General features: G+C 45.3%; 1 protein-coding gene across 1 annotated transcript; it reads left to right on the forward strand.

Annotated features, from left to right (window-relative positions):
• Positions 1 to 4,120: 4,120 nt before the first annotated feature.
• Positions 4,121 to 7,685, forward strand: LOC149335798 (uncharacterized). The gene is made up of 2 exons (XM_089554007.1): positions 4,121 to 4,411; positions 6,516 to 7,685. The coding sequence occupies exons 1-2, from the start codon at positions 4,121 to 4,123 to the stop codon at positions 7,683 to 7,685; spliced, it is 1,461 nt and encodes a 486-aa protein (XP_089410133.1).
• Positions 7,686 to 13,514: the final 5,829 nt, after the last annotated feature.

The raw sequence follows: 13,514 nt of genomic DNA on the forward strand, positions 1-13,514 counted from the left end.
GCAAGCGTTCCAATACAGCGTAGAAAGGTGCTGTTCACATCTTCAGTGCGTATTTCAGACACCATGAAAGTCATACATTGTCATTGCTATAGTGGAAACATATATATTCAGTTCCGTTCAGTACACTTTCGTTTATTTCAGTCATGTACAATGGCTGAGAAAGGAAAAAAAGCCACGCATGCGGCTTGACAAAGCTCCCATCTCCAGTAGCGGCTGGACAAGATGATGGCAGATAGCAGTAAAAACAAAAACAAGAAAGTATATGAAAGAACAAATATGTATAACATCTTCATAATAGATCGCCAGCATAGTCTCTGTACTGTTACACACAGGCAATGGATAGCAGATTAATCACATCACATGGATACTTTGCATATTATACGGTTGGATACTATTCATTGCTTTGTAGGAACATATTTCGGATGCTGTTATATGAAACAAAGAGAATGGATCATCGCGATGTTTTTACGAAAAAAATCTTTGACAGCAGTATGGTAATGCGTCGGCGAACCGCTTACGCAACGAACATTACTTAGGTTAGTTTGAAGGACCAGAGAAGCGTCGTGTATTTCGTGAGAATCGACAATATACAGCCTGGAGGTGGACAGTTTATTGACTTCACGAACACGCAGTCGCTCCGAGCGTAATCACGTTCACTAGACGGGCACTTATCACTCTGCTGTTGAGGTTATAGCATGCAGAGGAAAATCACCGTGAGCAGCTTAACTCACTGCTGTAGGTGAAGATCCTTGGGGGAATCAGGAGCACTTGCAAGAGCCACAAACGGATTCATATAAGCACTTCGTCACACCGACAGCATGTACGTCTTTGGTTTGAAGACCACTCTGTCAACACAGTGTGGATGAGAGAGCAGAACTTGCAGAAAACTCGCTCGCGCTACTGTATGTGGCGAAGTTCGCAGTCGCTCTGAACACTCGTAATTATAAATTTAGCGGCATAGCCACCAGCATTTAGGTCTCCCTTCTCTCTTCGATTATTGGGCGGTCATTTTTGTCCTGGCACAAACGTGAAGAACTGGCCTGAACTTCACCAAAAAAGCAGAAAATAACTGCAATCAGACGGTCGTTGAAATCGAACCAACTTGAAGCGATAGCCGGCTCTGGCTGCCGGGCCATTGTCCTCTTGGTGCTGCCCGGTCACCCGCACGCTGTGCGAAAGGCGAAAAAAAAAATATGGTAGGGTCTTAACGTAGATAAACCAAGCAAACGTGCGAAACATCTCTTTAGTCTGTTTGACTCGTGGTTTTGCTTTTTAGGTCGTCGGCACGCCAGGCACACATATTAGACTCAGGTTAAGCTATGATCGAGGTTGAGCTTATCTGGTCTGTTCGCACCGCAAACGGAAGTTGATAAAAACGACGACGATTCGCAATGCACAGAGCGAGAGTGTGTTGCTGTTTAATACGAGGTGTGATCGGCTGGGGCGATGGTATAGTGCTGTCTTGCCATGGCCAGCGAAGCTGATTTGTTCGCCTCGAAGCGGCACGTTAGCCACCCGGTCGCGGCAGTATTCATTTCTGCATGGGCTGTTGCTATGCGAGATTTTACCAAGGAAACCCTCAAGCTCAAGCTTCACACAAGATTCTTTGTTAGGTTTGACCGTGGTAATAGGGCTTTTGCACTCAAAAAGCGATCATGCAATAGTGCTTAGTCCCCACCAGTATCTAACGAGAGAAGCCGCCATGGTACTCAATATACCAGGGCTGGTTTAAAAAAGCGGACAAACGGCGAGTCGCCGACATCGACTCTCAGATACCGTGCATAACACGCGTCGTGCAACGCGATCAAAAATAAGCTCGGGAGGGTGGTTGCCGCAGCTTGTCTCTATGAAGAGGGCCACCGTTTGCGTCTAGGATTTTTCATTTTCCTGAGGAATGCAGTAGAAAATGGGCATCTTTGTAAAGAAGTGGGCATATTCATGACATCGCAGCCATCTGGGAGAACAAAGTCCATGTACGGCGAGGTTCTCTTCGCCGTCGAACGCAACAAACCGGCCACGAAGTGGCGCTCGCCTATGGGTTTGCTTTACTGGCAGTATATTCATGCAAAAAGTTAAATGTCTGTGTCTTTTGCTTTAATTTCAATTTTACTTAACCCTGCCTCCGCATTACAAATATGTGGACGTAATGTCCTGTCTGGATGAGATGCGAAAAACCGTACAACACCGTGCTGGGTATGTTTTTATAAATAATGCTTCATCTGTATACAGAATTCGCTAAATCTTGGACGGTAATACGTACTTTGGCTGGGAAATCCCTATAGCATCACCCGCTCCAGCTTACGCCAGGATGAGCACATGCTGGCTGCGTGTAGCAGAGTGTGTAGTCCTCAAATACTCAACCAGAGTAATGCGAGAGTTTAGCTTTAGGGAAGTTCTCGGCTTGACAAGCCATAAATGTTTCTTTAGACGTACAAAAATAGTAAGTAAGCGTTCAACAAGCTACACAGCGCAAAATTAGTCTACCGTGCGCTTGGAACCCCGTGTTTCGCTCACTGACCATGGCCCGCCCGGCCCTCGGTCTTGCTTCTCGTTCTCATCATCATCGTCACAATGAACATCATCACCAGCCTGACTACGCCCACTGCGCGACAAAAGCCTCTCCCCTGTCTCCCCAATTAAGCCTGTCCTTCGCCACCTGTGGCCACCGTATCCCCACAGACTTCTTAATCTCATCCGCCCACCTAACTTTCTGCCGCCCCCTGATACGCTTGCCTTCTCTTGGAATCCACTCCGTTACCCTTAAGGACCAGCGGTTGCCTTGTCTTCGCATTACATGCCCTGCCCAAGCCCACTTCTTCCTCTTGATTTTGACTAGGATGTCATTAACCCGCGTTTGTTTCCTCACCCACTCCGCCCGGTTCCGATCTCTTAATGCTACACCTATCATTTGTTCTAGGACTGTGAAAAGTACCGCGAAAACTGGCGCACTAATAAGCAGCGCTTAATTACGCCAAATAGTAGAAGCGATGACCTTGTTCTTTTGAAAGGCGTATGTGGGACCCACAGCGAAATGGTAAACTCTAAGCTGCGGAGTTTAACGTCCTCAAGCGGCGCTTCGGATATAAGGGCAGCGATAGTGGAGTGTTCGTTAACGTTCGCGCGCATCGAAAAGCACACAGACGTTTTTCCGTTTCGCCTTCAACGAACCCCGCGGCCGGTATTTCATCCCGCGAGCTTAAGATCCTTGGCCGAACACCGAAACCACTGAGCCACCGGATCCGCATCTAATGTCTCACGATTTACAGTAGTACGAAGATTACTTCAAATTACTTGTAATGCCATGAGAAGAAAAAATAGTAAAAATCGATACAAGTTGTCAAGCGAAGCGAAATCTGACCAAACTATGCATCCTAGGCCGCATTTTCTGTCCAGGTGTCCACGAAGATCTAAGAATGCGTCTCTGGTCAGTTTATAGAGTGCTCTGATATTCTTGAAAATTCTGGCGCACTGCGCCTGCAACCTCTGTTGCCTGTATTACGACACAAGCGCAAGTGTCATTCAAACAATCCGCGAGCGGCCGGTGTATCCATTTCTCTTCCGCAGTGTACTTATCAGGCTTGCCAGCAGCGGTGCGACCGTTGCTTTGCACTCCGTGTATAAACGCAGGTCCTAACAACCTGTACAAAGGATATATATCAGTGCTGAATGTCGAAACCGCAATAGCCCTTTCACCCGTGTTCGAGAGAAGAGACATCTGAATTCATTACACGCAATGCTTCACCTCTGAATCGTCACAGTAGATCAGTTACTGTTGTACCGAACGCAGATCTCTTCTACCTTCGTACAGCCATAACAATAACATGAAAGGACGAAATGATAAGAAGCTAAGATTAGCTTTTGTGAGGCGCCGAGGTGTGATTCATGGCTGCGTGCAAGCTGTAACAACAGTTATAAAGGGCACTGTTCCCAATAGCTTGGTTTCTTTTATCTAAAAAAAACATTTATTGCTATAAGAGTATTATACGATAGTGACCTGCCTTTTAGTCACCACAGCAAGTGAAGACAGGTGAACGGCCTGCCAACGGGGGCATGTGTGATAAGGCCATAAGAGAGGGCCATATTTTCGCATCACTGCAGCAGTTGGGGTGAGAACTCCGCCATGCCGGATCAGGAACCCAGGGTGCTGCACTTGCTGCGTGACCACGTAGCTGGCGTCAACTGGCGACCGACGCGGTTTGCCGAGGACGTGCCCGCCAGCCGTGTCTGTGGTCTCTGCCGCACGATTCCCAAGAAGACGGTGCTCCTACCCTGCTCTCACTCCCTCTGTGAATCTTGCCTGAGGGGTAGCGTCCATGATGGCCGAAGAACGTGTCCGTTGGACAGGGAGGCGTTCATTGAAGAAGAGTGCGGTTGGTATACGTACCCCGAAAGAAAGACGGCTGCTCTGGAGGTGCGTAACAGTAGGCGTAGTTTGATATCGGCCAACTAAAAAATAGCAGATTTTATTGTCTGCTTCAGTGTAGATAGTGTGCACTATAAACCTGAAAAAGCAGATGAACCATGCGGGGTAACTCCGCAGCTAGGGCGCCTGGGCGCCTCACTCATTGTTGTAGGGACTCAATTTTGGGTCCATATTTTAGGTCGGCGCGCCTGTAATGTGCAGACGAATTTCTTAAATCTCAACCTGAAATAAGACTTCCACATCTGGTAGCAAAAAATATCAACAGCTGGCAAAATCCCGCACCTGCGGGGCACGTGTATTTGGCCTTCTTGCGCTAGTAGCCTCTCAATGTGTGCCGACTGCGCACAAAGTTGCTTGTGTAATAGTAGTAGTAATAGTAGAAGTATGGGACTTTATTCAGGCATAGCACATAGGCGCCTAAGACATCCATTGCCTGCCGCACGAGCAGGTGCTGTTCGTCTTCCCCTTCAACTCCAAGCCAGTCCAGCCAGATTGTGAGAGTATGGTGGGGGGGAGGAAGAAGCCTGATTGCGGAGGAACCGGGCAGGAGAATAAACAGTGGGAGAGGTCGGCATAAGGGGCAGTGCAGTTGGGATATGCAGGATCGCGACGGAATTTGTAGAGATAAAGTCGTGCAGGTGTGACAAAGTGTGTTAAGTTGTATCTGGTGTATAAGCAGTATGGTGTAGGAAGTGACGCACAACCTGATACCGTGACATCCTTTATTCTAACGCTGGCACAGTGAGTTATAGACGCCAGTTTGCTTTTTTCATGCTTCTCAGTGTAGGTCCTCTCAAGTGTCCTTTACTAACTGGTTTCTAACAAATCTCTTGAGGAGTCTTTATATTCGTGAAACTGGAGCATGGCCTCACACCTGAATGACGTCGAGTTGGAGCACGTTATACAGCGACATCAGTTAAAGGGCCGTTTTTTGTTTAAGTGTCACCGTAATAGTAGTGGTGGTAGTAGTCGGCGTAACTGGAGGTTGGTAATCGAAGGGCTGCTGTGGAAAGTGGAGGTTATGGCGAGAGTGCAGGATATACCGCTGGAGGGTTCTTACCATAGAAAAAGAAAAAAGAGGGTTACCGTAGAAGGGGGAGGTAAGGGAGGGTGAGAGTGGTGGTATGCCCGAAGAGAGGCTCAGCACAGCTGGCGCCGTGGGTCGGAGCAGCGGACTGTAGGCGAAAAATGAGTACGTGCGAAAAACTAAAAAGAATGCTTTACAACCATACATACGTGCATGTTTCAAATAATGTATATCAATATGCCGCGAAATAAAAAAAATTTACAGCTATCGTTGATTCTTGGGTTGCACAGTGGTAATCGTCCGGTGAATTTTTTTTTTTTTACCAGTTGCACTTGAATCCGTCACGCAAGCTGGAACGGCACGAGTTGTTGGTAAATTGGTAAATTGGTTTTTGAGGAAAGGAAATGGCGCAGTATCTGTCTCACATATATCGGCGGACACCTGAACCGCGCCGTAAGGGAAGGGAGGAAGGTAGAAGTGAAGGAAGAAAGAGAGAAAGAGGTGCTGTAGTGGAGGTCTCCGGAATAATTTCGACCACCTGGGGATATTTAACGCGCACTAACATCGCACAGCACACGGGTGCCTCTTGCGTTTCGCGTCCATCGAAACGCGGCCGCCGCGGTCGGGTTTGAACCTGGGAGGCTGCTTTACGGACCGCTCAGGCCGCCGGCCAGAAATGGCTAGTGGATCGGGCTTTACGTGAAGCACTAGCCCGTGGACTCCTGGACCAGTAGGGGACCACCCTGGAAGATTTTTTTTTTGTGTGTAATAAAGTTGTTTCCATCCATCCATCCATCCATCCAACCCGGGTACTCCGGCTCGGTAGACGAGCACCTTACCACTGAACCACCGCGGCGGGTACACGAGTTGTTGCCGATTGTGCACTAGGCAGGGTCGAACGCGTCATGATACCACTCGCGTCATCTGCCTGCATAGTTGAAGGCAGAAGATTAAAAAAGTGACCACTTGAGCTTGAATAAATTTTAAGCTTTGACATTTACATCTGTGCTTGTGTTTAAGTTCGTAGTAACACTAAACGACTTCTGACGTTTCTTTTTTTCCAAGGCCCACTGCTGGAATGAAGTGCACGGCTGTGATTTCGTGGGCCCCATGGATGCGGTCCTGAGACACTACGAGAATGAATGCACCTTCCACGTAATCGAATGTCTGCGGTGCAGGGAAGGAGTCCTACATAAGGACCTTCCGGCACACAACCTAGCTGGGTGTCGTGGCGGTACTTCTTTGGCCACTGCAGAACAGACGTCTTCTCAAGACAGCCCGCTTACGGTTCAAGACGTGAGAGCAGCCATGGAGGAACTGAAGACGGTCATAAGGAACCCGTACCAAGATCAGGTGCCTGCTCTCCAGACTGACATCAACCATCTTATGGAGCAATACAGGAATGATGGTACGGAATTGCTGCAAGCCATACGTTTGCTAACTGAGTCGGCTGATAACATAAAGCACGAGTTGTTGCTTATCGCGACAAACATTCCTTCGAATCTTGCGCAAGGCCAAAACTCGCAAGGAGAATTAGAAGAAGAAAACATTGCTGAGTTTTCTGGAGGCGGAGCATCGGGAGAGTCAATACCTTGCCGGTTGGAGATGTTGCTGATCCTTCGCAGGTTGGAAGTGTTCGCTAAATCATCGCTAAGCTTTATGGGAGACCTGCGAGAGAGTGTTCATTCAGACGCACGCGCGACCATCATTGGCATGCATCCATCCTTGCATATCGATATGAATCATAGTGGGAACGCTTCTGAACGCCTGTCTACAACAGCGTCTCTGCTGAACTATACCTACGTGTTGAAGATGAGAGGCTGCATGGACTTGAGAAGAAAAGACGCCGATTGTCTTTCAAGTAAACGGCATGAGGTGGCTTTTTGGCATCGCAGGGACACGTACGTCGTGGTTGGCGCCTACACTCGCCCGATAAAAGGAGGACTGGACTTGACGCTCTCGTTGAAGTCCTACGGCCTCCTTGAGTCTTCTCACTTACTATCGCGTCGATCCGAAGTAAGACTGTTGCATAAAGACGACAGCAAGTGTCGCGCCATGAGGATATTGAAAAGACAATGTCGGCACGACTCAACGTCCTTCCAGTGCAGCTACAATACAAAACTTAACGCACTCACAGACGAGGGATTCTTCGATGACGGCGAACTGACGTTCGAATTGGCCTTATACGAAGAATCGGCGGATGAGCGGCAGCGTCGACTACGGAACACTCAGTGATGCAAAACTTTCCTTCCAGTCGCAGTTTCTCTCCATCAGCTGGACCCTGTCACTGATTTCGATTGTTTACTTTTATTTCATCAAACATACACGAACACGAACTGAGCTGCTTGTAGCATCCGCTCATTTCATGCGCCTTGACATCTGCTGGAAGAAATGCTGTTGTGAATCTAAATTCAATGAAGTGAGTGGATTGCAGAGCTCCTGCTTGCAGTTCGTTTTCTTGTAACCAGTTTTAAATAAATAGCTTCTTCTAAGGTTACTAAAGGCATGTTATTCTTGAGAGTGGAAATATGCATACACTGTCTCATCTGCACTTCGACTTTCTGTATTTAAGCTACAAGACAGCAAAGGGACACTCAAGATAAATACAATTTAATTGGCCTGTATTTATATGTTACAGCATTATAATGGGAAATAATACAATATCACTAAAAACAGAGCATTCAGAAGCTAAAAAGGCAAAGAAATGAAGTATAGGCGTTGCCATTACTGGCATATTTCGCAAGTAAATTGCATGCATCGCCACAGTTGTTGGGAACAGATCCGAGCGGATACACATCTATTTCACTACGAATCGACTATCAAGGGGTCCTTTTGTATGTAGACATCACGAGTTTGAGTTCAATGGCGGAAATATTTTTAAATTGACCTTTATCAGCAATGGATGCGCCTTTTCCTGCTGAAAACCACAACGAAAAAGTGTCTCCCGTGAAAACTAATTTGCTGTATTGTTTTTGACCAAAACTTGCAGCAACTAAATAATTTTGTGTAGTTACTACAGAAAAGTACTAAACTACAGACTACAGGTACTACAGCAAAATACAACAAAAGAACAAAAAATCTGTTGTTGTTGCGACAAAACAGCAAAATATTTCGTCGCATTTTTGATAAACTTCTGTCGCGTTTTTTTCGACTGGGAAAGATGAAGAAAGAGCCAGAGACGAAGTTCTGGGGCAGTCGTGCCTTCAGTGTGCCTTTAAACGGCATCGTCAACGGCAACGTCAGTGTGCCTTTAAACGGCATCGGAGGATATCAACAGATTAGGATAGCGTGTTTTTTCGTGAAATAAGTTTCCTGGCTCCTTTAGACATAGTCAACTATGACATAAAAGGTCAAGGAAGTTGCACAACCATATTAAAATTTTTCCCTGTCACTGATCGGCCATTTTTCTGGTTGTATATTTGGCAGTATCCCTGCGTTAACTTGCCGATATATATGTCTGTCTCTGTTCTTATAGCAAATGTGGTAGGTTTTAAAAGCGGTGCTTTGGGAGCACTTTTTGCAAACCTTTCCATTTTCGACAACACATATACAGACTTAAATAACGATACATGCTTAGGTTAATTTGTCGTGTGCTTTGCAAGGAGTTAGCAAAGCTATGGTGTTGGTGGACAAATGAGATGAAGAAGTTTGCGGGAATACGGTGGCCGCAGCTGGCAGAGGACAGAGTTAATAGGGGAGACGTGAGAGAGCCCGTTGCTCTGCAGTGGGCGTAGTGAGGCTGATGATGATGATGATGCAGAGATGTGTTCAGCTTAGTCAAGCGCGCTTCGCGCGTAATATGCTTTCACCTTTGTTAATGACATCGAGTTCATCTTCGCAGGAAGCTATGGTTTTACGGTTGAGTTGTGGAGTGCCACATCAGTTCGCACAGTTGACAAAGAGCCAGTAACCGCTCGTGAAATGTCACCACTTCTGGGGCAAGTTGTACGAAATGCAGAGACGCAAAGCGTGGATTGCAGCAATCCACAGAGTCTACTGCTTTCTTTGCAGTAGTATCGGCTTAAGGTTGCATCGTGTCGTAGCATTTAAAATAGTAAGCAAACCTATGAGACTAACCCATATTATGGCGCGGTCCACTACAGAATCGCTCGCGAGGGGGCCCACGAAGGCAATACTCGTCAATAGTGGATATGTCAGGTGTATGAATATGCTTTTATTGGAGAGAATAAATTGATGAAATTGGTCGATTTTGTTATCATTCATTTCGAAATAGTAGCGAATGAACACGAAACACAGAAAGAGAAGTGACACGCTTTCAGCGCTGTTTGTTTCGCTTCTCAAAATTTTGGCCTTTGTGTTTTTCGCGGTGCTTTCCAGTTCTAAATGGGACTCAATGACACTTGACGGCCGTCCTCGTTTAGGCTGTGGTTAGTGCGAGATTATCATAATCCCGCTAGCCACTGCTGACTTTACCTGGTAAGCACGGCAAGATAAGGAAAGTGGCGCAAGCTGCCCTTAAAGCATCGATGTACGGGTGGCCGCTTTTTAAGGAATGATGATAATAATTTTAAGTAAACTAGCGATTCATTCTTTTTTGTTTAGCACAGCTTTTGAGGAAGCCACATTCATTTTATTTTAGTGTTACCACCAGGCTCTGATTTTAAGCTTCATTACAGTTGTCTGTTACTTTAATATCGTATAAATCATGTAATAGGGTTGGGAGTTGGCATTGGCAAGGAACTTTCATGAAATGGTTTTCAAGTGGATACTGAATTGTCCACTAGGCAGAAAGAGCGGCACCTTTGCTTTAGCGCTCAAGACATTTATTATCCACTGTGAGCTTTTTTTGCTCCTATAATTAACGTTCTCTGATATATTCATTGCCGAAACTTGTAGCCAGATTTCTGAACCACCTTTCCAGACTATTAATCTCGTCTTAAAGACTGGTGTTTATCCTGCATGCTTTACAACACGAATAGTTGTGTTCAGGAAAGGTGACGGATAATTAATTTCTAACTATCGACTCATCTCTATTTCATTATCTCTAAGTAAAATCATCGAGAAATTGATAGTTCATCGCTTAGACAGTTATCTAAATGCAATTACTCCCGGTCAATTTGGTTTTTGGTCTTGAAGCTCAGCTAACTTGGCAACCCATGATCTCCTTGAATTTATTTAGGCACGGTATTGATAATGGTGAATTTTTTGGCTCTTTCTTTTAGATTTCAAAAAAAGCTTTTGATGTGACTAATCATTCCATTTTGCTCAAAAAACTGAAATTTTGTGGATCACAGGTCTTGTATCACGCCTTTTCCTCAGCTATTTGCATGATCGTAAACAAATAATGAATATCCATGGAACAGTCTCACAAGCTAAAGCTATTAACGAAGGTATGAATCCCTCAAGGCTCTATATTAGAACCTTTACTCGTCGTACTATATATTTGTGGCCTTCCTAATAGTATTAGTCCAACTTATTGTGCCTTATGCGCTGATAGTACTGCCTTATGGTTATCTAACAAGTTCAATGACGATCTGACTTTTGAATTGAATGCCGTTTTGCGTAAAGTAACGACATGATGTCACGACCTACGGCTAGTCATAAATACCCCTAAAACGAAATTTATAGTCTTGAAAAGCAGCCAGAAAATTATTTCGCGTAATCATGCCTTAACCCTTTGCTCATGTGTTATTCCAGCTGCTGCGATGCTTTCATAACGTCCGTATTGCACGGCTTAGGAAACGGTGGCGTAAAGAATGCGCGAAGTCCATACGGACGTCGCTCTAGAAGATTCCGTAATCAGAATTGTGTACGGTGATACGAGGGTACTTTTAACTAAAATAACTTTTCTCTGGTGCTTGGTACCTTCTTCCTGACCCCCTTTGTGTCTCCAAGTTTTCAGAGTTAACGTGATCTTTTTTCAAGTGGCTTCGATGCAATTGTTTTCAATGAACGGCCTGGCTATTGCAAGATGAATTCTATTCTTGCAAAATCTTTCCAAAAGAAAAGAAACTGCACTTTTCACTACAAGCAGAATGAAGGGCTCAGCGACATAACACGTCCTGTCGTTACGTGGGATATGTGTATATGTTAAATAGACTGCTGAAATCTAACGACGAACCAGGCTGGTTAGCATGTGGCTCAAAAATCAAAAGAGAAACTGGATGAGAAACGGTGTGCAAACAGTGGCCGCGAACAGCGCTTTGTTTGCCCCTCTTATCGTGCTCTTCTCGAACGCAATGCACGAAACCTCGCAACGATTGGTATGAGCTAAGTGTTCGCGTTCGTCCACTTAAAACTCAAGCAGCTTATGGATTCGGAGATGCTTCCTAGAGAGGTAAAAAAATATTTTGGGCTAAACGGTGGATCAAATTAAAAAACCTGTTCCACTGAGCTTCATATATTTTCTTAAAAGGAAGTACGAGAAGACTGCCGGCCTGTGTGTGTACATGTTTACGAGCAAATGGCATAGAAAATCCCAGCGATGGCATGAAAAATAATGGGACGTCATAAGCGGCCGTATGAAGCCCACTAGAAGCCGAGCACTACCACATGAAGACGATTGAAAACTTAAATTGACGCTTTATTACTGCATATAATACATAGATAGTTCATTAAATATCAAGAACATTACTTTTAGAGAGCCAAAATAAGATTCGGCGGAGGCAACTTTGCTTGCACCACCCACACACATACACACACGCGTCGGCATGAGACCACTCGGAACGCTGTACGACGAACAGCTGTATCACAGTTTTGGTGCGAAAGTCTCGGAAGGCATACAATTGAAGACACATAAGTCATCGACTCGAATCCCTGCAGCAATCTAGCTTCCAAGTTTACAAGCTCGTGCCAGCTATATGAAACAAGAAATCTTATGCAAACGTCCGGAACGGTGTACGACGAACGTTTGAGTCACAGTTTTGGTACGAACGTCAGTAAAACTGGCGCCACATGGAGGTCGGTCAGTGGCGAGTATACATAGAAGAATGTCATGTATAGGATGTCTGAAGTGGTGGTGCTCGGCTTGTTGTGTGAGCCATACAGCCGATTGATGGCGTCACTTCATTTTTCTTGTCATTTCTCGGGATTTTCTGCACAATCTGCGAGTAAACATACAGACACACACGCCGGCAGTTTTCCTCGTAATGGGACTAGTAATGCTTTCGTATTAATGCTGCCCACAAGGCCATGTGATTGAAATCAGAGCTCAGTTTCACTGGCCTAGAAAACTTCTTACTATTTATGAGCTTCATTACGTTTGAGCTAGGACACCACGTGCATGCTCTTACAAAGAAAAGCAACGGGCGAAGCGAGCTTTACACTCTAAGCGACCGAGATAAAACGCATGCCTCATTTTGTTTCTTCCTACATGAGTGACCGTCATTCTCCCAAACTTACTGTCAAAAAAAAAAAAAGAAACGGAGCTCAGTGGGATCGGTTCTTCAATTAAATTCACCGCTTAGTCCAAAATATTTTTTCCCTCTCCTTCATCTCTTTAAAGTTTCTCCTGGAAAAATTTCCGAATCAATAAGCTACTCGAGTGTTAAGTGCACGTACGCGACCACTTAGCGTATACCGATCGTGACATGGTTTCGTGCACAGCAGTCGAGAAGAGCGCAGTTAGAGGGGCAAACACAGCACTGTTCGTGGTCACGCGTTTGCACAACGTTCCTCGTGCCAGTTTTTTATTTGATCCACATGCTAACCAGTCCGGTTCACCACAGATTTCCGCAGCTTACTTCACAGCCAGACATAACCCACGTAAGGACACGACAGGTTATGCCGCTGAGCCTTTCATTGCGCTTTTAGCGAAAAGTGCAGTTTCTTCTTTCCTATCGGGAAAAATTTGGAAAACTAGAATTCCTCTTGCAATAGCTAGTCCGTTGATTGAAAATGATTGCATGGAAGTGACTTTTAAAAATATCATGTTAACGTCAAAAACCTGGAATCATAAAGGGGTTCAGAAAACCGGTACAAATAAAGCGCTAGATAAAAGTTATTTTAGTTTAAAGTACCCTCGCTTGACACTGCGCAATGTTTGGTAAGCAATCTTCTAGATTGACGTCCGTGTGCATTTGCTCCATTCTTTTCGCCACCATT

Source organism: Amblyomma mixtum, chromosome 7, assembly GCF_055824585.1.
Source record: "Amblyomma mixtum isolate Tamu chromosome 7, ASM5582458v1, whole genome shotgun sequence".
Taxonomy (NCBI): Eukaryota; Metazoa; Arthropoda; class Arachnida; order Ixodida; family Ixodidae; genus Amblyomma; species Amblyomma mixtum.

Coding starts and splice junctions, on each gene's coding strand:
- LOC149335798 (XM_089554007.1), top strand. CDS start 4,121: ATGCCGGATCAGGAACCCAGGGTGCTGCACTTGCTGCGTGACCACGTA. Junction 4,412..6,515: donor GAAAGACGGCTGCTCTGGAG/GTGCGTAACAGT, acceptor TTTTTTTCCAAG/GCCCACTGCTGGAATGAAGT.